The sequence below is a fragment of the Spea bombifrons genome, chromosome 1 (genome assembly GCF_027358695.1).
Source record: "Spea bombifrons isolate aSpeBom1 chromosome 1, aSpeBom1.2.pri, whole genome shotgun sequence".
Taxonomy (NCBI): Eukaryota; Metazoa; Chordata; class Amphibia; order Anura; family Pelobatidae; genus Spea; species Spea bombifrons.
The window spans coordinates 129,978,705-130,005,605 of NC_071087.1; the positions used below are offsets into that span (position 1 = coordinate 129,978,705).

Below are 26,901 nucleotides of genomic sequence, written 5' to 3' on the forward strand. Positions count from 1 at the left end.
TAAACAGATAAAAGTTTACAACTTCCTATTTATTTACCGTATGTAATAGCCTGTTTGAAATACTTCTTGGTTACTTTGGTGGTATGATGCATACTGCCTAAACGTTAGAGTTGTCAAGAGAAGTTCTGATTCAACGCTCTCCTAACTCATTGAATTATGCATTATACAGAGTCAACTCCGTTTTGGCTCTTCACAATGAATAGTAAAGTCAGGGAGCTGAAGCCACAACTCTCCTGTCAACTTTCCCTTTAGTGAATAACACCCCTGGTAACCATGACATATTGAAAATCAACAACACTGACTTTCCAGAAACACAGAGTTCTAGTTATATTACCACTCAATATTTTTGATGTGGATTTCAGGCCTTTTTTTATTCTCCCTTTCAAAAAATGGAAAGTGCATCATGGGATGATTAATCCACGTAAACATAGAAACTTCCTCTTGTAAATTACATTGCAGCGCGGAGCAACTATCCCTTCAAAATCCCTTAAGCTGCTTTCAACATCAAATTTGTAATCTTACCATATGCCAAATGACTCGAATGCTCTCCCGTATCACTTTGTTACAGACCAAAGTAGTGATTTACATTAGAAGCTAGTAAATAAAACCCAGAGGGTTGAAGTACCGGATATCCACTATTCACTGCTTAGGAAATTGTTGACAGTATATCTCTATAATAAGACAGACTTGGGTAACTAACTGAGTAACACAGTCAGCACGTTGTTTTCAAATGGACAAGCTCTGTACCTGTTAAAATTCTTCATCAGTCTATCCATATACATGACCAGTATGTCATATCTAAGTATGTGGCCTCACAATTCCCACTCACAAGTCACACTCCAAAATCTTGTGGAAAATCTTCCCAAAGTGGATGCCGTGTTAACTGCAAAGGGGGGCAACTCCATAGTAATGCTCATGGTTTTGGATTGGGATGTCCAACAAGCTCATATAGGTAAGATGGTCAGATGTCCACATACTTTTGGTCATATAGTGTGTGTATATATAAGTATATGTAACCCCTTTTTGGCACCACTTGATTTTTCGAGCTGGACGAGCGGAGTCTACCCACTGAGAAATGGTCCATTTAACAATGATGAAATAATACATACACAATAAATTGTAAACTGGGTGTGTAGTGTATCAATAAATGTATAACACACTTATTGATATTACAACACAGGGACTCAGGAGTTGCTGCAACTGTGCAGTTCAGTTTTAGAAGCGGGCACAGAGTGCTAACATATATAAATAAGACTATATAAGAAGTAACGGACTAGTAACACCCAGCTCTCTCTCTCCCAAGTGCAGGAACTGACCTCATCCCAGGTCAGTAGGGTTAAAGAGGTCACTCCTGGCACACCTAAATTTCTAGGGGAGGGGGGTTTACGAGCTGCATCAAGCACAGGCTGCGTGTCTGGGTACGTTAGTATGTGAACATGCATGGGTATGTTAGAATGCGGGTAAGTGTATGTTAACGTGTTAGGGTGCATTAGTGTTTGTGACGGCACTTCCTCTGGAGGTTGTCTGCATGCATCGCACAGATGCTTACCAACTGCCAGAGGGGAGAATTCCCTGCAGCTCTGCAGGGGACTTGGATACTCCTTTCTGGCAGCTGGTGAACGCCTGCCTGATGCGCGCAGACAACCTCTGCTTCTGCCTGGCACTTCTGCTGGGGCTTCTATGATGGAGCGCCAGCGTGACATAACCTTCCAGTGCTCCGCCATAGAAGATCCCGCAGAAGCGCCGGGCAGAAGCGGAGGTTGTCTATGCGTCTTGCGCAGACGTCCACCACCTCCCCCCACTAGACACCAGGTAGTCTGGAGCACGGGGGACAAGTCTGGGGATGCAACTGGGGCGCAGGTTGGCAAATAAAAGGAAATTTCATTTTTCTCAATCATAGTCTATTAAAAATGGAAAAAAGTTTACATGTGAATTAATAATTACTTTTTTCCTATAGGGTGGTCTTATATTCAGGCTTTTTCTTTTTTCCTAAATTAATATTCACAATTTGGGGGGGGGTCATCTTATAATCGAGGAAATACGGTGTGTAGCGCAACAGCTTGTTTAATGGCATACACAGTAAAACCTTGATTCACCATGCCGATTTCAGAGCCTGTTTTAACTGCAAAGGGGGGCAACTCCATATTAATGTTAATGGTTTTGGATTGGGATGTCCAACAAGCTCATATAGGTAAGATGGTCAGATGTCCACATACTTTTGGTCATATAGTGTGTGTATATATAAGTATATGTAACCCCTTTTTGGCACCACTTGATTTTTCGAGCTGGAAGAGCGGAGTCTACCCACTGTTCATTCCCCAAACATAAACCTCACGTTGCCTTTCTTGCTCCAGAAGCCTCTAGGGGGGATCCTCTCTTCTCACAGGAACAGCATTATAGCAATCAAACAGGAGACTGACAGCAGCTGGAAACAACTCATGATTGACTCCCAGAAGTCCAGTGACTGTATTGTGTGCGAAAAGTTCAGTGTCTGTGATAGAATCACTGCAGTGGGTTATATGTTATAATCTGATTGTACTGGTCTGGGCTCCTATATCCAATATAGCCCTCGAAAAAACTCTTACTTAATATGGTACTTTTTAACAGGTTATTCTTTCTTTTTGTAGAGTAGTAAGTAAAAAGGAGGGGAACAGAAATGAAACAGGGATGTATATGCATGTGTAGGTATATGTGTATGTATATTATGCATGTGTATGTAGGGATATACATGTTTGTATATGGATTTGTGTAAATGGGCCCATGGAGAAACATGTATTATTTTTTTCTTCTCGACTTAATAGTAATGAATTTTCTGCATATATCATATGCTTTGTGTAGTTATGGTTGCATATCCAATTATAAATGTATGTCTTTGCTACTGTAACAATGCTATGTATTTTAGTTTGTTTTTTCCTTTCATTTTCATGTACTTAACAAGTAATATTAATAGTTGGTTCACAATAAGGTAGAAACAAGGCCAGTTGTTTTTGTTTTTGTTTTCTAAGTCAGGAGTGTTTTCTCTTCATATTGTATCCAGCTAATATATTCTTATTTTAATATTCATTAATGTATTATTTTCATGTACTGGAGCCAATTCAATAATTGGAGACCAATTCGGAATTTAATATCAGTTGTAACACATTTCTAATGTATTTTCTTCAACTCAAAAGTTTATTGTAACTTACTATTGTCTATGAAATAAAATCTTCAATAAAAATTATTGAAAAAATAATGTGATTGTACTGATCCCTTTGGACTGCGCATAACTATTTGGTAATATTTATATATATTGTCAACAGGGGCTAATATTAATATATATTTTCAGCAGGGGCTAATATTAATATAAATTGGCAGCAAGCATGGTCTAATATTAAAGAATGAAAAGTAACTGCCAGTTCAGCTGTTATTTTGAAATCATATTTCAATTACGGTCTTTACTTTAAAGAGATAAGTACATAAAATGTCTAACGCATATATATATATATATATATATATATATATACACACACACACACACACACACATATATAGTGTATATCTAGCGTTTTAGAATTGCCCCCTCTACTTTGGTCCCTGTCCCCCAATGTGCCCCCCTAACTATGAAAGCTGGAGACAGCACTGCCCACAAAAGCAGCTGCATTTAGTATTAGGACACAGCGAATTGAGCATTGAAATTATTTTTACTGGGTATTATGCAGTATCAGCAGACTATTGCATCACTTCTTTCTAATAGGGCACAGCAGAGTATTGCAGCCTGTCTTGCTGTCTATGATGTCATAGAGGATCATAGCAGCAGTTCTTCATGATCTTGAAAGGGACATCAACTCTTTATACTGTGTTTGGAGAGAGAGGAGCACAGAGAGGTTTCACTTTGTTTTATGAGTCTTCTGCCCGAGGATTTTGCCTCAGGACCTACTCGTCTAACGGGAGCTGAGTAACGGTAGGTGCAGAGTCATTGCCCCGGGCCGTGAGACTTTCAGTAGCCCCTTTCCTGCGGTCACTGCCTTTCCATACTGCGGTTTCCCTTCTTCTTTTAATGCTTAACTGTTTTTCTGGGGGTGTTATTTCCATGGTTACTGGTCTTTCACATGCCAGTTATTTTGCTCCTGAATTGTTACTCCTGCACTTGTTTGAGATGTGTTATGTTGTTGACAAAATTAAAGAGACCGCATTCATGGCACTGTGTTTCATCATCAACCCTTCCTTGCTTTCCCTTGGAACCTCTTTTAAAGCTAAAGGGCTGATCTCTTAGTCTGGGTATTTTTCCCTGGTGGGATTTCCATTAAGGATCCCATTACTGAAGACTCCCAAGTTTCCCGTTCCCTGTCCTGTTACCCTAGAAGTACCTTTTACAAGTACTCAGTGTAGTAATACACATTCTAACATTGCAGACATTCCAGCATTTGAGATCTGGACCCCATCTTCTAAGTTGTCTCCGGGGCTTCTAGTGACTGCATCTTTTGCCAACATGCGCGGCTTCCAGGAATCCAGAAAAAAGAAAGAGCTGCGGCTGATGAAAAACCAGTAAGAAATATAAATGCTGAAGGGACAGTAAAAAATCTCATTTTTTTTCTATTTTCATTTTGTGACTCTTTATTTTAAAGCGATTCATATGTCCAAATCCTACAAATGATAGAATGAACAGCAATGATGTAAACGCACTTATTGCCATTTGCCTTTAAATTCCTGTAGGAAAGCCGCCAGAGAGTATCGACGCCGCAAGAAGGATTATGTGAGAGGCCTGGAGCATCGCATGGCCACACTGGAAGCGGAGAATGATAAGCTGTTGGCGGAGTTGTCGCAGTACCTTATGGCATATCCTCCAGTCGTTTAGTGTCATGACGGCCAGCACCTGAGACGATGGACCAGCTCTCACCATCCAGCTGTCAAGCTGTCAGTCTCACGTTCCTTTACACGATACACACCCTTCCCAACCTTATACTCCCTACACACAACATTACATTACGTGCTGGCGTTTATTGTTTGGAAATAAATTGATTATATATATATATATATATACGAGAAAAAAAGTGTCAGATGTATGAATATATGGGGCTTATATATTGTGTATAATTTTGATTGTTGCAGCTACTCAGTGACGGAGTACGGGTCTCTGTCACAATATCAATACTGGGAAGGAATACATTGAAATACTACTTCTGCCACCTTTTGAAGGAGGTGAATTAGTGTCCTTAAGGACAAAATTCTGTACAACATATATTTTCCTTGCCATTCCCGTGGTGACTCTAGGAGAGACATTGCTCTGTCTATCAATTATGACTCTGACAACTTATTTATTAATTTTACTCAATTATATATTTTGACCTTGGGGGTTCTCTTATCTCTACACCCATTATCTGTTCCTTTAAACTGAGGTGCTTCAAGAAAAAGATGGTTTGGGTCCTCGGGGGACCATTCTGCTACCTCTGCAGGGGATTTTCAAAGGTCCTTGGGCAGATCTCCCTGTCTCCCCACTTACCTGTGATCCCATAGCCCTTTGGGAGGCTCACTCGGTACAGACACTCCCAGATGTCATCCCTGGTCTTCTGTGTTGATGAAAGTTCCCTCCAGACCTCATAACGAAGCTTTAAACGGCCATATGCCAGACTTTTTTCTTGCAACGAACATACTTCCAGGATGCAGACGCATTACTTTAGGTTTTTCGCTTTTCAGTTTCTCCTACTGTTTGGAAATTATTAAGGTACAGGGGCACTTCCAGTGATGCTCAGGAGACTGCAACTGGATTTCTGACGCACTCCAGGTTTGTAGCTGGGCCACTGGTTTGCAGTAGCTGGGAGTCCCTTTCTTTCTCAATATTCCTTTGCTCGTTTATTTTTTATTCCTGAACCTCGTGTTCAGAATTCCAGATTCATGGATATTAAATATTATCCTTTGGAGATATGCAATAGAATTTCTGAAGAGATCGCCATCCTCATATCTCATCCTCCTCAAGACCCATTAAAGCGCTGGGGCATATCTCCTGTCATAGAAGAATTTCTTCATCCTATTCCTCCTCTAGAAAAAAAACACCTGGAGTCCCTTAAGCAGAAGTGGTTAACATAACCCTGGCCTTCACCAGGGTGAGGAGTAGATAGTGAGAAAAAGGAGAGGTAGCTATGAGTGAGAGTATGAAATAATGTGTGGATGAATTGTGTGAAGGTGTGAGAGTATGAATTAATGTGTGGATGGATTGTGTGAATGAGTGAGAGAATTAATGAAATTTTCCTTTTAAATGGGGGTGTTTCGCCGCTGACATCAGCGGGAACGCCCCTGACATCAGCGGAAATGCACACCGATGTCAGGGGGAACTCCCACTGACGTCAAGGGACCGCCCGCTGCCATCAGTGGACAGTCCTGGGCGCGTCCTGCAAGGGAAGGCTTCGGGTAGCCGGAGCCAAGAAGTTCCCAGGTATGGCTATCACACACACACTCATTCACAAACATTCAGCATAAACAGCATAACATACATCACTCTCACTCTCACTGAATGTTTTCCTACCTTTCTTCTGTCACTGTCACTTTTCCCACTACAGCTCCTTTTCCTTCTCCTCTTCGTTCTTCCTCTTGGCTCTTCTTCATCTGTGTCCTTCCGGCGCAGTGAGCGGAGAAGGCGGTGGGGCGTGGCTTCAGTGTTGTGCGCCGGGATATGACATAAAATCCCAACGCACAGCATCAGTTGCGGACCGCATCGCAAGAGAGCAGGATCGGAGGTCTGCATTAACAGACCTCCCGCTCCCTTGATTGACTTTAAGCCGGTTAGAGGGAGATGAGATCCTTGATTACTGTCCTCCTCTGTAGGGGTGCCGGACCCCCCCCCGCTAGGTACGCTACTGACTAACGCATATATATATATATATATATATATATATATATACACACAAATATATGTAGCATTTTATAATGGCCCCCTCTACAGCCTATCATTGTCATTAATATGAAACATTTTAATAGTCATGCTCATATATATTTCATATTGATTTCCCTGCTTTTCTAATACCAAATGTATAACCATCTGTCTACCAGGCTAGGTTACCAATAAGAAGGACAGGAACCCACTGTGTTAGTGAGGAACTGCAGCTTACTCCTAATACTCAGCACCTAGAACGCATAAAAAATTAATAATTTTGCAAAGAATTGTTTAGGTAATTAACACGGCCATTGAACATAGATCACTTACCCATCTAAAAGATAATTTAACCTCAGGATGTATGTTATATCACAAAAAGAGTAAAGCTACCCTCTAGTGGACAGTGCTGGCATCCAGGAGTATAAGTGGAATATTTGCTTTATGAAACTACTGAGTATAAAGTGTACAGCACCAGCCTTTGTTTGATTATCTGGACCTAGTGGTTGTCTATGCATAGCAAACCTGATCATGAGGCATCCCACTACCTGACGATCAATATCTCCAAAACCGGGCTTCTAGTTACTCCGCCAACTCCTCTATCCTCAGTTTTTGATATTATCTCCATTACTGCTGAGAATTCCGCAATCAACACTACAGCCCAAATTCACATGCTTAGAGGTACTAAGGCAAAATATCTCTCCAATTTCTGCTTTTCACACACCTTTCAAGATGACTAAAATAATAATCAATCCCCTTATGATATCCTGTCTGGACTATTGCAGTTTCCTACTTACTGGCTTCCCCCTCCAACCTTTCACTACTCCAAACCATTCTGAACACCTCTGCCAAACTACTTTTATTATCCCATTACCCTTGATATGATGCCTCACTGTGTAGCACTTTGTCCCGCTACGGGCTCCTGATACCCCTCAGAATTAAATTTAAACCAACAAAGCCCTTAATAAAACTGTACCCTTTTATCTCCTCTGTTATCTTCAAATATTATCCCAACCACTCTTTGCTCTGCCCACAACATGGATCTCAATTCACCTTCCCACTTGTGTCATGATTTCACGCTCACAAAAGGACATCACCTATTCAGATATGCATACAATCTATCCTAATATCCTCAACCTGCACCCTGAAAGGAAACATCCTTGTCACAACCTGTAAATAAGAACAACAAAATACATACAATGTGTCATTGAAATAAAATCACTACACTATAGAAGTAGAAGGCCTTGCTCTTGCAGACTTGCAATCTGTTAGGAGATTGGAGTTGAATGAGAAGGCAAAGTGGTCTTCAAAACATGTTGTCACTGTAGAAACCAATTGAGTGTTCCAATCAGCATGGTTTTTCGATTACCGTAATTGCTATGATGAGGAGAATGCTTTTCAAGCTCTATTCCAGAATAACATGAAGTTCTTAACTCTGCCAGGCAATATGTTCCATAGTGATATGAGAATAAAATGGTTAAACATATTTTAAGAGATTTTAAGTGTTCAAATTGAAATGTTATGCGGATTATCTATTTTACATTTTGACAAGTAAAGAAACAGGACTATACTTTCTAACGTTCATGTAGCAATTCAGTTATTCTAAAATTACCAACTGAGAAATAACTGTGCCTAGTTTTTCCAACATCAAATAAGTAAACAACACTAAACCTGTGTTATGTTTCGCCATCAATGAAGGACATTATATACATTGCTTCTTATTATGGATGACCAGTATGACAACATATAATTGCTTGTTTGCATTATATACTGGTATAAACTGATTTTTGCCTTCTCACCATAGGGACCAAGTAATCGTCCAACAAGCAGGACCTTTCCATCGGTTGCTATGATGAGAAGAATGCTTTTCAAACCTTCATGCATTTATGCATAACACTCCATATTAACTTAAATACATATGATTTTTGTGGGTGTGGGGGTTACATGTAAATTCATAGAGGAATTCTTCAGAATCTCTTCTTGCCAGCTTCAAGAATCTAAAATTGGGACACAACCGGAGGGAGTTACTAGTTTTTTTTTTAAAATTTAACAAGGTCTTTTTCTTGCAAAGTACTTTAATATATTGGTGGGGCTGTATGGGACATTAGTTCTTAGTATAGATAACTTTTCATCTGGGCACAAATAGGTCCTAAAAACTTGAGCTGCACATTAGCTGCCTCCAGAAGTATTTGGACAGCATTTTAAAATACACACTAAAGTCTATAGCCTACTGCTAGCTACAAAATGGTAACTGATTTGTCAAGATCCTTCAGGCCTCCAGTGTTCCCTGGAGCTCATACAAACGGGTATATAACATTTAACTGTTTATTTACCATCACAATTAAGGCAACGACATCAGGATGCCCAATATATTAAATAAAAGATTGACCTTAGTGGTAACCGAAAAATATGCAACTTTATTTCCTCCCAACATACAGCATGCAAATAAAGTGCAACTCCTAAAAGCTACTCATGAAGCTTTGCTCCACCAGAAATGAACCAATATCTAATCTTCTCCCCATTAAGAAATAGTGACGTTGCTGAATAATAATGTCCCCTTTACAAAAATGACGTGTGCGATGGTAATAGCCCTAAAGCAACAAACCACTGGTGATTCTTTGTCCCTCGTTATGAAATGTTCTGAAGTATTGGAAGAAATATTTTACTAGTAGTTTCACTAGCCAAACCTACCCCAGATGGCACTGTAGAGAAGCTTTTTAGAATTATCGTTCAATATTAAGTACGGGATGAGAAAGACTTACTAATAACCATATGTTTCTTTGTGTGGAGTGTGATGAAAATGCAGTAATCAAAGTGTTATTCTTAAACGCGACCAAGGATCACAGGGCTAGCATTTAACACGACATGACACCAGCTGCAAATCATATGATTAGAACATGATTTCATAAACACAATAATTACACTTGAGATGATCCACAAGAAACTTCAAGTTTTATTACTAATCTCTTCATATAAAATGCTGAAACTTCCCAGCCATTTGTTATGCAGCAATTTAGGGTTTTATATACATTGTAATAACTCAATATAACTGTATCTACTTCTCTAAGAAATAAACTGTGTTTAATGCACAATACATTGTTATTATTAAGCAGTTTCAATGACTGAGTCTATCACAATTTATTTTTGTAAGTTTGTAAGTAGCATAAAAAAACAATATTCATATTTTAGCAGCTAATATTTTTATTGAAGCAATTGTTTTAAGCCATGTATTATGTAATAAAAAAAAAGTAATTGAATATGTCAGTCTTTGTATCTCTCATGTTCCAAGTGCTGGAAATAACTAAGTGCTATTTAACCAAGCTTGCCACCCAAATCCAAAAAAAACGTATTGTAAACAGTAAACGTATTATATTAACCCGCTGCCTCAAAACAGTTAAGTTAGATTAAACATTAGCTTAGAAAATTTTGCAAAAAAATTAGCACTCTAAAAAATATATAAAAGAAAACCATTGTATTATACCCACACACATTTTAGCCCCTACAGTATAATACTGTACAGAAATCAGTGGCTACTGCTTTTTCACGTAATCCAGTAGTGCAATTTGCTGGACATTTTAGCCTTACCCACACTTCTTAAAGACAGAGAATGTAATTCAGGCAGCAATTCAAGTGAAATTGTAGAGTTAGAAGGCATCGGAGTCACTAGGACATCACATATGGTGGATTATTCATAACGTCATGGGCTCAGAAGGAAAGCTTGTCTTCCACTCCATGTGTTCCATGGAGTGGAATTGTGATTAGGACGGTTCCCTAACATCAGCTACAGTCATTAAACTATACCTGGCTACAGAGTTTCCTGTATGTGTGGTAGTTTACGGAACATCAGCACATAGCCTTAGCAGCAAATGAAATACTGCAAGTTCCCTGTTGTTGCACTTTGTACAGACATTTCTTAGAGTTTTATAAGGCCAGAAATGATTTTATCATAAATGTCTTTGGTTAAAGGAACATATGATTGCTTTGAGTCATCTAAGAAAAACAGTGGATCTTTTATAGTGGTCGGGTTGAAGCCTTCCTCCACAAGACGGAATTTCTGTTGTTTGAATGTCCCAGTCATCTCCATATTCTCCTAGAAAAAATTAAATATGTATTTAAGTATGATTAATTAGCAGTGGCTTTATAAATATTGCAGATATCATATGGTTGATTGGATCCACGTTGTTAGTTTATATAAAAGTGAGGCCAATTATTAAGCAGATCTAACTCCCAGATATGCCTTTTAAGCCCCTATATGCCACTCTGCCTCCCTGATATTGCTTTTAACCCCCTATATGCCTCTGGAAAGCCCTTATACCCCCCTATATGCCACTCTTACCCCCCCCCCCCGACTTACCAGTGCTTCCCTAGACTTGTTCCCCGTGCTTCAGATTCTTTGGTGTCTAGCTGCTGCTGCCGGCACTTCTGCTGGGGCTTCTATGAATAAGCACTTGGAGGTCATGTGATGCTGGTGCTTCGTCATAGAAGCCCCAGAGGAAGTGCCATTAGCAGCGGAGGTTGTCTGCGCGATTCACACAGACCTCCATCGGCTGCCGGAGAGGAGGATCTTTTGAGGTCTGATTAGAAGACAACTACAGCACCAATGCAGCTCCGGTGCAGCGGCATCCCCCTTCTCTCTACAATGCTGGTTCTGTCTGGAGCTGGAGGGGTTAATCACTGGTGTATCGGCAGAAGGAAGAGCAGCTTGTGTGGAAGTACCCAGTTGGGGTACAGGGCGTCCCGTCATAGATTATATAAACAAATTATATAGTTTTATACAATGCCTAAAAACAATTTGTGTGTATTTAAAGATTCAGTACCTGTAGCCTTAAAAATCGAGGACAAGCATAGCCTGGTAGGTAAGTGGTGACCTGCTTGTAGGTGCTCATAAGATCCAAAGTTTGCTTGGGTTTCAAAATAATAGAGACCATTCCTGCTTTTCCTTCATGCTCTAAAAATAAAATTGACCATATTATATATAAAGTATTTCATAAACAAACCAGGACTGCTGGTAAATATGACTCTAATCCACATCATGGCTGAGGGTTACCCTTTAATTTTTTTTCTTATGTAAATGCATAGATGGATACATCAGAATTCTGTATATGCATTTGTTCTACCTCCCCCAGTATTTGCCTTGGAACAAATTCATATACCTGAGTGGATCTCTCGATTAACAACGCGCATTTTGTAATAGAAATGAGACCCACTAAGTACATCGGCTAAATATTTAGATTAGTAGTATCATTAATATTATCAGTTTAGCCAAATATCTCAGCATCATTCCCTTTAGATACCCCTCTATCAAACCTGAGAAGCAAATGCTTACCTGGGAGTGTCACCCCATACACATTTGCTTCTTGTATAAAGTCCAGCATTCCAATGATGTCCGAAACTTCTGTCGTAGCTACATTCTCTCCTTTCCATCTATGTACACATTTTATAGAGAAACATTGGCATTTAGCTATTTAAATTCATTTTATCCCAAGCCATAGATGATTCAGTCAATATGTTTACACCATCTGATTAACTTGGATTTTTTTAAGACAGTATATTATTCATTTTTTCTTTTTCGGGGAAGATAAAATACCACCTCTAATAAGGTGCTATTTTTATATAATTAATTTGTAAATATTTCGCTTTGGTAGTATGAATAAGGGTATAGAAGGCAACAGATTAGTTTGACCAGATGTTCCTGCAAAATATTTGTCTGCCGGATCTGAAACATAATGAGCCTACAGTAAAATTTACACGCCACAAGGCATATTTAGCAAGGCCAGTGTTTATGGTCAAGGTTAACGTTTAGCGCTAGCCTTTTCTTGTCATAAAATATCACCCTATAATAATATATTATTGATACTTAAAGTAAAAAAAAGCTAAATATTACATATGTATCTCCTTAAAGAAAAGTCCCCAGATTTTGTTTAAAACACCTGATATATTTAGAAACCTTTTCCCGGAGCTATGACAACAAAAGATCTCATCTATGCATCAGCATGTCCTCTTCTGACAGCAAACTAGAATTATTCTGTCAAAAAAAGTATTTTCTTAAGACTATTAAACTGTTGGTTTCCTATACATGATGTAGCTATAAAATGTAAATTCTGATCTTTATTACAAAACACATGTATGCAGTATATAATTGGCATTCTTTTCCAGTACTACTTCTTTTTCACTGTTTTGTATCTAAACTCTAAAAATATTCGCATTAAATCTTATAGATTCATGACTGTACCTGAAAGTATCTCCAATTCTGTCGCGAAAGTAAAGGAAATTATTGCTGTCTTGGACCATCAAATCCCCGGTATTGAAATAAACGTCTCCTTTTTTAAACACATCATGCAGTAACTTCTTTTCGGTGTGTTTTTTATTGCCAGTGTAGCCGAAGAAAGGATTATTAGAGTTAACTTTTGATATTAGGAGTCCAGTTTCACCTAGGGTATAGAAAAGATAATACAGTGATCAGTCCAGTCGAGAAGGTAAGAGTGACAGGTGTCTTTTTCTTTGTCTTCTTAGATAACTGTCTCCAAAATCTTATGCACAGTGACATTTTCTTGCTGTCATATATTTGTACATAAAACGTATGCAATCTACTATGAACCTAAGAAGACATATGATGCGGGTTTTATTCACTAAAGGGATAATTTGCAGGAGAGTTGTAGTTTTTAACTCCCTTACTTCACTATTCACTAAGTTTCTCCAACAAGAAGGGTTGAGTTGGTCCTGTATAATGTATAATTCAATGGATGAAAAGGCTTTAAGGAAAACTCACTGATTGAATTGTACATTATACAGGGCCAGCCAAGCGCTTCTTGCTGCAGGAGCTCCCTGGGGTTGGCTATAGATAATGTATAGTAAAGAACCTGAAACACAGCTCCCCTGCAAACTCTCCTTTGCCTTGAGTGAATACTCTCTGTGGTCGATTTTATCCCAAAAGAATCCTGCCCACCAAGGGCTGCAAGGCCTCCAGCTCTTAATGAATCAGGCAGTAGCAGGTTTATCAGATAAACAACAGACACAACAACTGCCAGTTAGCGTAAAGGTACATACAATAAAAAAGGTTCACATATATAGGACATAAATCTAAAAGCAGGAAGCGCAAGTCTTAAAGTCTTAAGCGCAAGTCTTAAAAATGACAAAAAATGTTTACCTTTCTGAACTTTTTCACACCAGCCATGTTGGTTTTTTATTGGTTCATCTTTTTGAATGTCATATTTTATGAGTTCAAAGGGGAACACAAGCTTGGAGCAAAAAAAAAAAAAAAAAAAAAGATAATTTAAAACGTAAACATATAATAATTAAGATAACATTTTAAAGTAAAGTATGATTACAAATGTATTAATTTATTCATATTGGAATTTTATTAAATTATAACCCAAAAAATGTAAGAATTATTTTTTTTAAATCCTATACAAAAAGTGTAATAAGTAGTGTAAATGCACAGCTTTGCTAATTTGTAACAAACCTATAGTATAGAATAATAATATAAAAATGCACACATTTTTGCTTCATCTCTGGTACAACTAGTTGACCCCAAAAAACTTTTTGGCTGGGTTCAGCATGTAGGGCGTAACTATGCATTATGCTAGCCAATACAGACAAAAAGTTGCTTAAAAGATTTGTTCTCTAAAATGTTCCAGCATATACTGTGTTATTATCTGATTTTACCTTGTAAAAAAAATTGGTTCGTCCCACAGATCCAATCTTCCCAGTGTGGTTCATGAAACAAATATTGCCTTCTGTAGCACCGTACAATTCACACATCTTGATGTCCCCAAATCTTTCAAGGAATTCCCTCCACACATCACTGCGGACGCCATTTCCCACTGCCATACGGACCTTATGGGCCTTTTCCCCTTCTCGCTGTTGCATAAACATAGAATGCATCACTTTAGTTCTCTGTGATGCTGTAATTTAGATTTCTAAAGGAAGGCTTCATTTAGACAATGAAAACAATGACAATTAATAGTAATTAATATTTGTTATTAATAGAAATTGACTCCATATTAACCTGCGCCCTATAAACTTCCTCTTTATGGTGCCCACAAATCCCTTTTCTTGTGCAGTATTTTGCTTTTACTTTCCTTCATTGGTTTTTCCTTCATAGAGTTGATAGAATTTCCAAATGTCTGAGGAAATGTATATCCAATTAAATACTGGTTTATGGGAATTTGTGCATCTGTATGAAGAGGTATTACTAATTAATATTATATTTTAAAGTATAAAGAATCAACAATCATATCAGTATATATATTTTCCTTTAATCAATTGCCTATGCCTGACTGTCCAGAAAGAATCACAGTGATACTACAATAAACACGGCCTGCTTAGTGGGAGTAAATTTAGCTAAATTCCTCTGACTGCTAGATTGTTAAGGCTTTTATATTACTTCTCTAGAAAACAATGAGTCTTTCAGTCCGTAACATTGGCACTAGCAACACAAACGCCTACATGTTATAGCTGTAACTGAATCAGATTATTGGAACTGAAACTTCTCTTAACAAGAATTAAAAGTCTTAGTGGAGATCCCTGGCCAGCGACACTAATATCCTTCATATGTACTCAAAAATCAGATAAGGATTAATATTACACATCCAGACAAAACAACCAATGAACAGTGGAGGCTAGGCAAAACAACCAATAAACAGAGGGTAGTCTATACACCCCAGGCTGAAGAGAATGCGACCAATGGGAGAAGCACCTACTCTATCCATGTTACTCTATGAGGAATCACGGCCAATGGGATGAGTGCCTGCTCCTGCTACGGGATCCTCACAGGTAGCCCGGTTTAGCCATTGTTGTATGTGGTTGCCTCATGCCAATACATGGGAAACCCCTTCCCAAACTGAGCACACGCACTCCCACCCCAAGCATGCCCTTCCCTTTCATTACACTTAATACAAACATTCCTATAAGTGTAAACCTTTTTACCCTATGGTCTACATTTAGCAACTAACATTTGCACCATGTTATATATTTTTAAGGGGGGAATAATCAGTCCAATTTATTAAAAAAAACATTCCTCATATAAAAATGTATCCAAAAGTTTTCTTATATATGAAAGCACCACAGTCTGGAACTACATGTATCCCTACTAACTGGATATCAGTTCTCTCATAGACTGCAATGGAAAGTAAGTTAATTATAGTGGAAATTATCACACCACATTAGATGGAGAGGATGAAGCTACACTTTCATTGCTCCTCTAACACACATGATATGTATAAAAAGCATTCTAGTGTCATAGCAGCAAGGCTGATTTTTTAATTTTAGGATACCAAAGTTTTAATTACCGGTATATAATTTTATTTCTAAAAATGTATCTTTTAAGCAGAAAAATGATTTTGTCTTAACACATTTTAACGTATAACATGTATGCCATATGTATATATTTCAAACAAAAAATATAATGTAGTATGTTTGCTATTAGATTTCCACACTCACCTTTGGTTGCTTACATAGGTAACGACACAATTCTCCAATGTATTGAATGACTGTGACATCATACTTTTTGCAGTCGACCCAAAACTGACTTGCTGAAAATTTCTTACGCAAAACACAAGTTGCACCTATTAAAAAATAGCTTCATTATATAGTTTCACTATTATTGAGCTATAACCCAAAATTACCGGTATGTTTTATGCCTTCTTCTACTTGTGTGGCAATGAAGCACCAGTGTTTTTGCAGATATGGGCCTCAATGGACCTTTTACATAGCTCCTGGCAGGCTTCACATAGAGGAATGTATTCATTAAGCCAGTGGTCCGTGATAGGAGAGCTGTACATTTCAACTCCCTGAGTTAAATATGCATTACACCAGTAAGCATCAACTGCATGTAATGCTGGGTTTGTCCTGCAAGATTTACAGTTAAATCTGTGAAATGAGTGGTGAGAAATCTTCTTATACCAATTATGCCTAAGGCAGGGTAAGCTCAGCCAAATAATGCTTATGACTATGCTTTTTGAAGTCAGAGAGCTGAAATGTGCAACTCACCGGCAAACACTTGGGTTAGTAAGTACACCCTAAAGGTCAATCACATCCCAAGAATACGCGTTGTCATACACGAGAGAGCCCTCTTTATGTGAGGCATCACATTCTATAATGTGTGCACATTGTGGGATGGTTTGGAGAGATTTTATGATTTCCAGCCATTTTTTTCGATAGTCTCAGTGACCTCACAATTTGTAATTGTTTTCATCTCCTAAAGAACCATTCAAGCAAGCAGTGCTGCTGGAAGCCAGCCCAGGGACACTGGACACAGTTCATAGTAGGAATTATAAGGAATGATCTAATTGGTTAGTGAGAAATGTAAGGCATACAATACCTAGATATATACATCCACCTATTCCAATAAGGGAGGCAGCACTATGGTAGAGAGGGAGAGTGACATACACAATGTCTTCTGGAGTACCTCCAAATGCCCATATTCCAGCAGCACCTTTCAGTGACTGGAGCTGGCCTATCACTGCTGCTTTTGGAAGACCTGAAATGAAAAGAAAAGATTTCCCATACCAGGGAGTAACATTTAATAAAAAATAAAATGGTAAAAATGATTTATAATTACAATGACACTACAATCAATGTAATTCGTAGAAAATCTAGTTGTAACCTGAAACATTTTTTTAACTACATACTTTTATGTCATAAGGGAAGACGCCCTAAAAAACTACTTTTAAGCTAGGTTTCCACTTGTTTTTTTTTGCTAAAAACGCCTATAAAAACGCCAATAGCACCACCTGGCGTTTTTTTAGTGAAAAACGCATGCAGCCAGATGTTAGCTGTAATTCAATAGGAAATCGCAAAATGCCATTTCCACGTGGCGTTTTTCTGTTTGGCGTTTTTTCAGTCCTCTTTGGCGTTTTTCTGCTTTTTTGGGCTCTGTGGCAGTTTTTCAAAATCGCAGCATGTTGACACTCTGGCGTTTTTTGCAAGAAATCTTGGCGTTTTTCCTCCAATAGAAGTCTATGGGAGAGAAAAAACGCCATGAAAAAGCCATGTGGGTTTATTGCCTTGGCGTTTTTTATGGCGTTTTTTCCACAGTTACAATGCAGAGGATGGACCCAGTATCTGTGTGTCCTACGAGAAATAGGCTGAAAACAAACAGTTTCACACAAAACAAAGTCCTGGACTGGTTCATATTGAATTTTACACCATTTGGAACAAACATGCCATTACAAACAAACATACCCAACGCATCAACTGGATCCTGCGTGCCAAAAGCAACAGCAAACAATTTGCACCATCATTTGGGGTCAATCTTCCCAGAGGAGCAGACATTCGGAATAAAGCATGCCTTACAAACCACAGAAAAGAGACAAAAGGGTCTACCAAGTAAATGACATCAGGAGAGGGCAGATACTTGCCATTTATCCTAATCCCTTTTAGCTGGGTGAAACTTCTAACGTGTAAAGGCTGGAAAAACTGCCTAAGGTCAAAAAAAGCAATTTCCACAGAAAGGCTAAAACGCCAGAAAAAACTCCAGAAAAAACGCCAAAACGCAGGTAAATGCAGTGGCAGTTTTCTTGGCGTTTTTCCTGGCGTTTTTCATCAAGAAAAAAACGCAGGACAAAAACCCAAGTGGAAACCTAGCCTCACTGTCAGCCAACCCAAACGTTTTAAAAATAACAAAATCTAGCTGATAATGAGAGCATTTTGGCACACCAAAACATAGAAAACATACCTATCTAGAGTGTACTCACCTACTACTGAGCATATATGTTTTTTTTGGCACCTAACCTTTCCTAATTTTAAATATATTACTCATTCTGAAAGGTAGACTATACATATAAAAGTGGTATCCAAAACAATCATACCTGTTGTACCAGATGTGAAAATGTAAAGAGTTGGTGCTCTAATGCTCTTGACTATGCGCAGGTGACGTGGTACAGGCTCATCGCTTACACATTCCAGTTTGTCTACAATTGTGTTTACACCTTGCAGAGAGGTCTCCTTTGCCATTACCCAAACAGCGATCTTGTCATCTTGAAGACTAGGCAGGATCTCCTCCAACGTGTCAAGCAAATCTAGCAACACATTTTTAAAAAAAAGGTATTTACATTAGCAGTATTGGAAAAACATTGCTATAAACACTAAAATACCAAATACTGTTTCACTAGTAGGGTTTGACGATTAGATTAAAATTATAAACACTACAGAGAAAACATTTAGATATTTGTGCTAAATGAAACAAGAGATCACCAAGAGGCAAGAAGCTTTACCTTCTCATTGTGAAAGTAACAGTTCCAAAATCCTGATTTGTAAGCAATAATATAGTACAGTATCATTAAGTGATTTGTTCAGATTTGGATTGAATTCTAAGCTGTATCAGGAGGTTGTAATAGAGTATACTTTGGTACCTAGTAAACAACACATTATAAAGTATTAATTTAACAAAATCCTCCAATAAATCTGGAAAAATCATCATCTTAGTTTTTTTATATTTACCCCATGTCTTACCAAAAAGATAGTTTTTGTTTGCCAGTGGGTAGCAGACTAGTAGCTTACTCCATGTGTAAAGTAGGAAAGGAATCAGACAACTGTACAGCACCTCTGCATGAGGCGAGTTTGTATGCATGCATTGTTATTTATGTTCTTAGCATCTTGCAGTATATATAAATGATTAAGGAGGGGTGCAATACATGCAGCTGTGCAAGTCCAGTACCCATTTAAACATTTTGATTGGGGTACAATAGGTATAAATACTTTAGGATAGGAAGTCCCTGCTCATAGAGCTTACAGCCTGCTTACCTAACCAGATGTAATTTACTTTCAGCCTCTTTGTTAGGCACCAACTTCTTCAAGGGATGTTATACGCATAAGTAAAAAGTAAAAATAAGTAAAAAGCAAATCAGAAAGCTAGCCTTAAACTAATCCATCTTCATCAAATACATTAGTTTTCTTTTTGAATGTACAACAATTGGAGGTGAGCCATGTACCCATTCATAAAAAATAACCTACAGAGTCTTCTCTGAAGAAAAAAAAAATGTTGGTAAGTTTTCTAAATACATGGCATTGAGCTATTTTATCTACCTGCAGTGTCTCATCTGACACATCCGCTCTGTACCTGCGAGTTAAGATCCTCTTTACCTGGTGAAAATTACGCTGCCTACTGTAAGGGCAGAAAGTTGACTGTCTGCGAACATCAGTGTAAGCAAACAGTAGTGGTCACTCATAGAAAGAGGCTCTTAACACGAACAAGCTGCTTTCACAGAATTTTAAATGCTTGCCTGAAGCAAGTGTTATTTGACAGGAACCGGCCCCTCATTTCCTATCTTTTGTTCATGATATTATTTTGTACATTATTGTTGTTACTTTAGTATATATACATAGACATCAGCATGTAGTTGGTCTGACATTTGCAGCTATAACAGATTCTACTCTTCTGGGGAAGCTTTCCACAAGATTTTGAAGTGTTTCTACGGGAATATTCACCCATTCATCCAGTAGAGCATTTGTGAGGTGAGGCACTGATATTGGGCGAGAAGGCCTGGCCCAAGCAAACACTTCCTGTTTTGGGGTATATATATATATATATATATATATATATATATATATATATATATATATATATATATATATATATATATATATAGTCACACATGTAATAATGATCTTACGTCCCCATAAACACAGAAATTTTATTAAAATAATTTGGGTATATCAAGATACATTTATTTAAAGTTCCAGTGAATATAAAGTCCTTGCTGCAAGAATTATCTAATCCATACATCCTCTGATTGTTTTAGTTCGGCATGTAAAGGGCTGTAAAGCTTTGCTTATGCAAGCTTGTCAATTGCGTGTCAGAAGAGGAAACATTACGATAATTACCCTTTTCAAAGGACTATCTCTCATATTTCTATTTCTCGTAACACTGAGTACATTGTTGAATTATTAAACATGCTGTATCTGCTTTCAGAACACTGGATTCATGCACTCATTTTTTTTCTTGAACATATAAACAAAAAATATCAAAGCTACTGTTTTGTATTGCTGGATAGTTATTTTACTGAAAATCTTCTAATTGTGGAATCAAATCAGTTTAAAGCAAACACAGCCTATTATTAAGTGCCAAGTAACACTCTTATTTGTACACATACATTTATTTCTGTGTATTTAACACGTCCCGGTGTCCAATTAAAAATTGACTCCTTTACTTTTGTAGGGATATCAATTTAGTTTATGTACAAACCACCAGCATTTTCTACAGCCCTTGGCAATGGGTAAACAATGTGCACATAAAGATTATGCAATCCAAATTAGGATGTTTCAGGACATAAAATGTTGAGGGCGCAGTTCAAACATGCCTACAACCAAGTAAATGTTAGAAAAGCTGTTAGAAAAGCTGGTAGAAAGCCATAGCTACACTCACATGAGCTATCTCTCGATATATATATATATATATATATATATATATATATATATATTAATGGCTCACTATTTTTGGCAACCATGTGATTACTTGCCATGATATAAAATATCAGATTTTTTCCGCCTGTATTCAAGCAGTCATTTGAACTTATATCAGTAACAAAATCACTAACTTGGATAGTTCAGTCTCATTACATTGGAGTGCAGCTCCAATTTGTGCGACCCACAAGTACCTAAACATTCTTTTTGTGATTGATAAAATCTATGAGAATTTGATGCAAACCATGAGACTCGTGAACAAAAATGGGTGAATTAGTGTGGGCATTATAAACAAATAATGAAGATAATTAATTTCAGATCCTGTTTTTTTTCTTTAAAAGAGATAAGATTATTGTGCACACCCTCGCATGTTCTATATAATAGCAAACACTGAGACTTCTTAAGACTATCTCTTCTGTCAGGTAAGCTCTTTATTTTTATTTTGTTGTTATTTCGGAAGAACACATGTTAAAGCACTCACAGAGTGCTTTATTATGATTCTTCTATAACCCTTTAACATGGTGAACTTTCTGAATTGCATTTATAAATATATTAAGTCACTTGTTAGATCACAATGTTCTATTTATTGTTGTTTGAACTTGAAGACCTTACTCTGTAATTTCAACATGTTATTGTGGGTATGTGAAATGTTGAAAGTACATACACAAGTCATCAAGTATAACCAGATATCTTCCAATCCATATATTCAGCCATAAATATTTAACACATGTGCCTCTAAGTGGAGAACTGGTTTATGATGTCATATCTAGGCACTTAAAATGGAAAACATGAGCCTACACCAAGTATGGGAGACCATCCTGTGGGTTGGTCCAGGGGTAAGCAAACAACATTCTTTGTGAAAGACATTTGACTAAATGCCCCATAAGGCACAATAACCTCCGAGGCCAAAAACTGAGAAAGGCTAGGGCAGGACAGCTCCGCACATAAACACGCTGCTGGGCACAGCATCCCATCCTAGGCCGACAAGACCCCAAAAGTAAATACATCACTGTATGGCAATCCAAAGGCCTGGTCAGGTTAGTGCTATCCCCATTGCTGGTTAAGGTATAGGTGAAATGAAGTGTCATCTCAGCAAAAACACAAAGAGGATTATAGCTGCTTGCACATGCACAGTCTATCCATATTTGCAAACTTGGGAGTGGCAGCTACAAAGTATAGGTAACTATGACAAATGTTTATTTAACTTCTTACCTGTATACTTACCTGTGAAGGACCTTGTCACCCGCATGCTTTTGAATGACAGGCCCATTGAATCACTGCATGTTAGCAGACACGTGTTGCCTGGCTTTGTTCAGCAGATACCGGTCTGAAGTGTCATTCCTGGAAAGTAATTCACGACAGAGCAACAATAGTGATATTTTACCTGCTCCTACAATAAGGATTTTTGCTCCACAGCTGTGAAAACAATGTAGCAGGGATCTTGATCGCAGGTTGTAGTTAAGAAATGCAACCAGGCATCCAATTTTCACTAAACCAAACCATACATTCAAAAAGTCTGGCTCGTTGCTCATCAGCACGGCTACGGTGTCACCCTTTTTCAACGTAGAATGTTTCAGGAAAACCTGGGCCACCCGATTGCTCCTTTTGTCCACATCACGGTAAGTGTACGTCTCTCCGTGGAATATTAAGAAAACTTTATTAGGTATTCGCTGGGCTTGTTGTATAAATCGATCCACAACAGTCACCACGTTGCCTGTCCTCTTGTACATTTCAATTAGAAAGCCATATCGTATGACTTTCAGCAAAAACTTCAGGTCAACCCAGAAGTATGGAAACAGACTCTTCTGGAGAAAATGAAGGGCTGCCAAGCCTGCTACAGTACCCGTTATCCAAGAGAGAAACATTGTGAAAAGGAAGAAAAAGCGTAAAAAAAAGTTGAAAGAAGATTTTTAAGTCAGGCTATTTGTTTGTTAAATGGAACTAGCGAAAAACAAATGTCTACCTGAGCTGCCATGGGTTGAATGCTGTAAAAATGCTTCACTTATTTAATGGGAATCCAAAAAAAAAAAAAGGAAAGTTCGGAGTCAATAACAAAGAATTACAAAGTTCACTGCTCTTGAAACAAAAGAAAGAATTGATTGAAAAGAGCTGGAAATAATCCTGAATTCTACTTGTAATCGTAAATAGCGAAGAATATGTTACCAGCAGTGGAAATTCTTCTGTGTGAATCTTCTCCCTCCTCCTGCTTTTCAGTGAGAGAAAGCAGTGAAATCCATGTTTTTTCTAGCAAGCCTGTCCCGCCTGTGTGCTAAATTCTCTCACTCGGCCTCAAATGAAAGCACCACTGATGTAGTTCTTTGAAAAATAAAGTGGGTAGGAACAACTAACTGATGAGCAAAGGAATCTGTTCCCTCCCTGATCCGAGGAAGCCCCTGCCTCCTTGTTTACTAGCTCTCCTTCAGATAACACCCTAGATAAGCCTCTCTCCTGCTGTGGCTGATAAAAAAAGAAAAGGGGAGGCGATTACAAAGGAGGAAGTGCTGAATGTTATACAACAGAACAGAAACGTGCTTTCTCCGACCATGGCTTCGAGCGTCAGTTGTGGATAAGAGCACAGAGGATTAGCTTTGTGTGTCAATCACTCACTCTGTGTACCTGAATTACCCGTTTCAGGGCTTCGGATCAGACGCATTTTTCTCCTTGGAGGCTAAGCCATTTTTGAAACAGCTCACATTTCACCTAGAGAAGCAAAATCACATAATATTATATATACAGTAAATTGTTGGCGCTATATATATATATATATATATATATAAAAAGATAATAATAATAATAATAATAATATAGGGGACTTACAACCACCATTAACTGAGGATGCGGTGTTAAAAGAAATAACCCTCTAACCCCCTGTTCGGGCTTTCAGACCCAACCTCAGAATAATTTGCTAAATGAACACGGCAATATTCAAAGTGGCACCAAACCATGCAATACGTTTGTAACAACACTGCCCATCACAACAACAAATCATACAACATCAAGGGATCATACTCATGTGCATCTGCAAATGTAAACAAAACAGAGAAAATGAACATCATGGTATAATGTAGATGATATAGGTGGACACATAGCTGCATTGAAAGTGCCCATATGCTCCTAGCGTCATCTGCTTTCTCGAAATATATACTTTTGTGGGGTATTTTGAGCTGATGGGGTGCGAAATCCGCAGTTACAAACCAACATACTAAGATATGTGGATTGTATATATACTGTATATACACAAACAAATTGTAAGAATGCAAAATAAGCTCCCAGTATTCTGAAACAAAATACTCTTGGTAATATGAGTAAATTTTTTTGGGGGGTGTCAAAGTGTCACCACATATTAGATACATTTGTAGCCCCAGAGGACCACTATACTAGTGTAATTTAGATACAAGGTATAATATATATATATATATATATATATATATTACATATACAACATGTTTTGTTCTGTACGTGCATAATAGCCATTTTTAATGTGCTCTAAGATGGGTATAAAAATCCCAGTATTAGTAAAAGTATTATGCTCAAGACAGATGTAATATAAAAAGGGAAAATGGAATGCCAGTGTTGTTTTTATAAACTATGCATAAATAGTGCGCATGGAGACATATGTGTCGATATACCTGGCTGTTATTGTGGAGGTTGTCCTTTTAATATTACAGACACAGTGCAGTCCCCAAAAGCTGGAATTTTTCATATTCTTTTTATGTGTAGTGATTTAAAAGCCAAAAATAGCATTTTGAAAACTAGACCAGACGGTCTTAAATACAGCTTTCAAAACCCAGGTAATTTTTTATTGGGAATGTCAGTGTGGTCACTCAATTCCTTTAAAGCTGGCCAGATGATGATCATCTCTATTTAATAGTTATTTCATATTCACAGGCCTCATGATCCAGTATCTTCAGTTACTGGTAATGCAATTGGCGTAACCGATGGCGCTCAGAGGAGTAAGCTAAATATTTCAATAACAATAACGCTCATTGGTTATCAAATTATAAATAGTAATAAATTCAGTTATATTTTGATGAACTTAAAGAAAAACAAAAAAATCCTCACTGTATCTATGAGTTGGAATTAAATCCACAAAAATATAATTATAACAGATAAAACATAGCTTTTTTAAACCATTAAAATTGGGGTTACCAAAAGTGGAAAAATAATATTAAAATATTTTATACTAATGGACCTCAATACAAAATAGATGGATAGAACCACCGTATACTGTAGTGGCACCTGAAGATTGAATCTTAGGCAAAGAAGAGGGTCATTTTCTATTAAGGGTCCTCTTTTGGTATAAAATATTACAATATTAATGGTTTCATAAAATTTATTTTGTTTCTGTTATAATATAAGCTGTAATGACAACAGTTCCCCTTGACTGTAATAAAATACTAAATATAACCCAGCTTTGCCATTTTATGAACACTTTGCAAGAAAATATTTATAAGATTTACAACAATCTATATCTTAAAACACAGCATTTCGCGGAAACTAGAATTTTATGCCCCAAGCAATATTGTTTTTGAGTATAATATCCTTTAGTTTCTGTACAATCTGAGTAACTACGTTCTATTAGGGCTCACTGGCAGACGACCACTTCTTATACAAATATACCACATTTTTTGCCAGCAATTGACAAAGACTCTCTGTCTGTGCATGTTTGTTTGAATCTTTTGAAGGCATTCTATCTGGAGCTTTGCATTTTAATTAGCCGCTTTTGTCAATAGGAATGAGTCCTGCAGGAAGTAAAACTGCTTGGGACTTTTGTAAAGCTTACATTAGAACACAGTTCACATGCATGTTTCTAAATGTTTGTTATTATGTATTTTTGCTCATTGCCCATTTCCTCATTGTCTGTTTGTTTTGCGCAATATTAGTAAAAATATTTTTTTCAGAAAAGTGAGGCTGTACTGACGATAGAGAAATGCCAATTAGTAAGGGGAACTTTCACCTTCACATGTTTTAGCACAAGTGCCCATATGAGCATTTTGTTTTGCAATCAGTTCAATTTACGCATGATTGTTTGACATCATGGGGGCTAATATCTGTAACAAAATGTGTCAAATGTAGCATATCAATTAGCTCCCTACCCTGAAGTCCTCTCCTTACTCTTATCCCACCCTTACAAAGTCTGCCAGCTTTCAACCTAAGTAAATATTAATATTAGGGGAAAGAAAACCAGTGGTTTCTCCAATTATATACGTAAAAGCAGATCTACATAAACTGCCCATACAAGGACCTCAGCATTCATGTCAAGGCTTATAGAAATCATTGGGGTACTCACGAAATCACCACAAAGTGGGTTTCTAACATACTGAATATGTATTGCTTAATCAATCTGTTGCAAAGGTTAATGCAGGGGCAGATTAACAACGGGGCAAATGAGGCAGTTGCCCCAGGGCCCCTGATGGAAAGGGTGCCCCACTTGCTGCAGTGCAATTTATGAATGTGTCTGCACTGCACAGCAAGAATACAGTACACTTGGTGTATGGGGCCCTCACCTGCAGAAAGGGTTTTCCATTATGGGCATCGACTTCCTACTTCCTGTCATGTGACAGGATCACCGGGTAAGAATCTCCTTTTGTTGTCATATGTTGCAGTTGATTAAAGCTGTATCAGGGCATCCCTCAGCCTTGAACCTACAGCTA

General features: G+C 37.8%; 1 protein-coding gene and 1 long non-coding RNA gene across 3 annotated transcripts; one reads left to right on the forward strand and one right to left on the reverse strand.

The window, feature by feature from the left end:
* Positions 1-1,329: 1,329 nt before the first annotated feature.
* On the forward strand, positions 1,330-5,003 carry LOC128503562 (uncharacterized). Of its 2 annotated transcripts, none has more exons than XR_008355259.1 (3): positions 1,330-1,410; positions 4,392-4,524; positions 4,693-5,003. It is a non-coding gene; the product is annotated as an uncharacterized LOC128503562 (long non-coding RNA). The 2 variants fall into 2 exon arrangements; XR_008355258.1 differs by lacking the exon at positions 1,330-1,410 and adding an exon at positions 3,598-3,940.
* A 5,698-nt stretch (positions 5,004-10,701) lies between these two features.
* Positions 10,702-23,689, reverse strand: SLC27A6 (solute carrier family 27 member 6). Its single transcript, XM_053473667.1, has 10 exons — positions 22,632-23,689; positions 18,655-18,864; positions 17,166-17,324; positions 16,286-16,410; positions 14,510-14,704; positions 13,992-14,082; positions 13,077-13,275; positions 12,171-12,268; positions 11,662-11,792; positions 10,702-10,934 (listed from the first exon to the last, which is right to left on the reverse strand). The coding sequence occupies exons 1-10, from the start codon at positions 23,110-23,112 to the stop codon at positions 10,758-10,760; spliced, it is 1,866 nt and encodes a 621-aa protein (XP_053329642.1). The 5' UTR covers positions 23,113-23,689; the 3' UTR covers positions 10,702-10,757.
* Between the last annotated feature and the right edge of the window lie 3,212 nt (positions 23,690-26,901).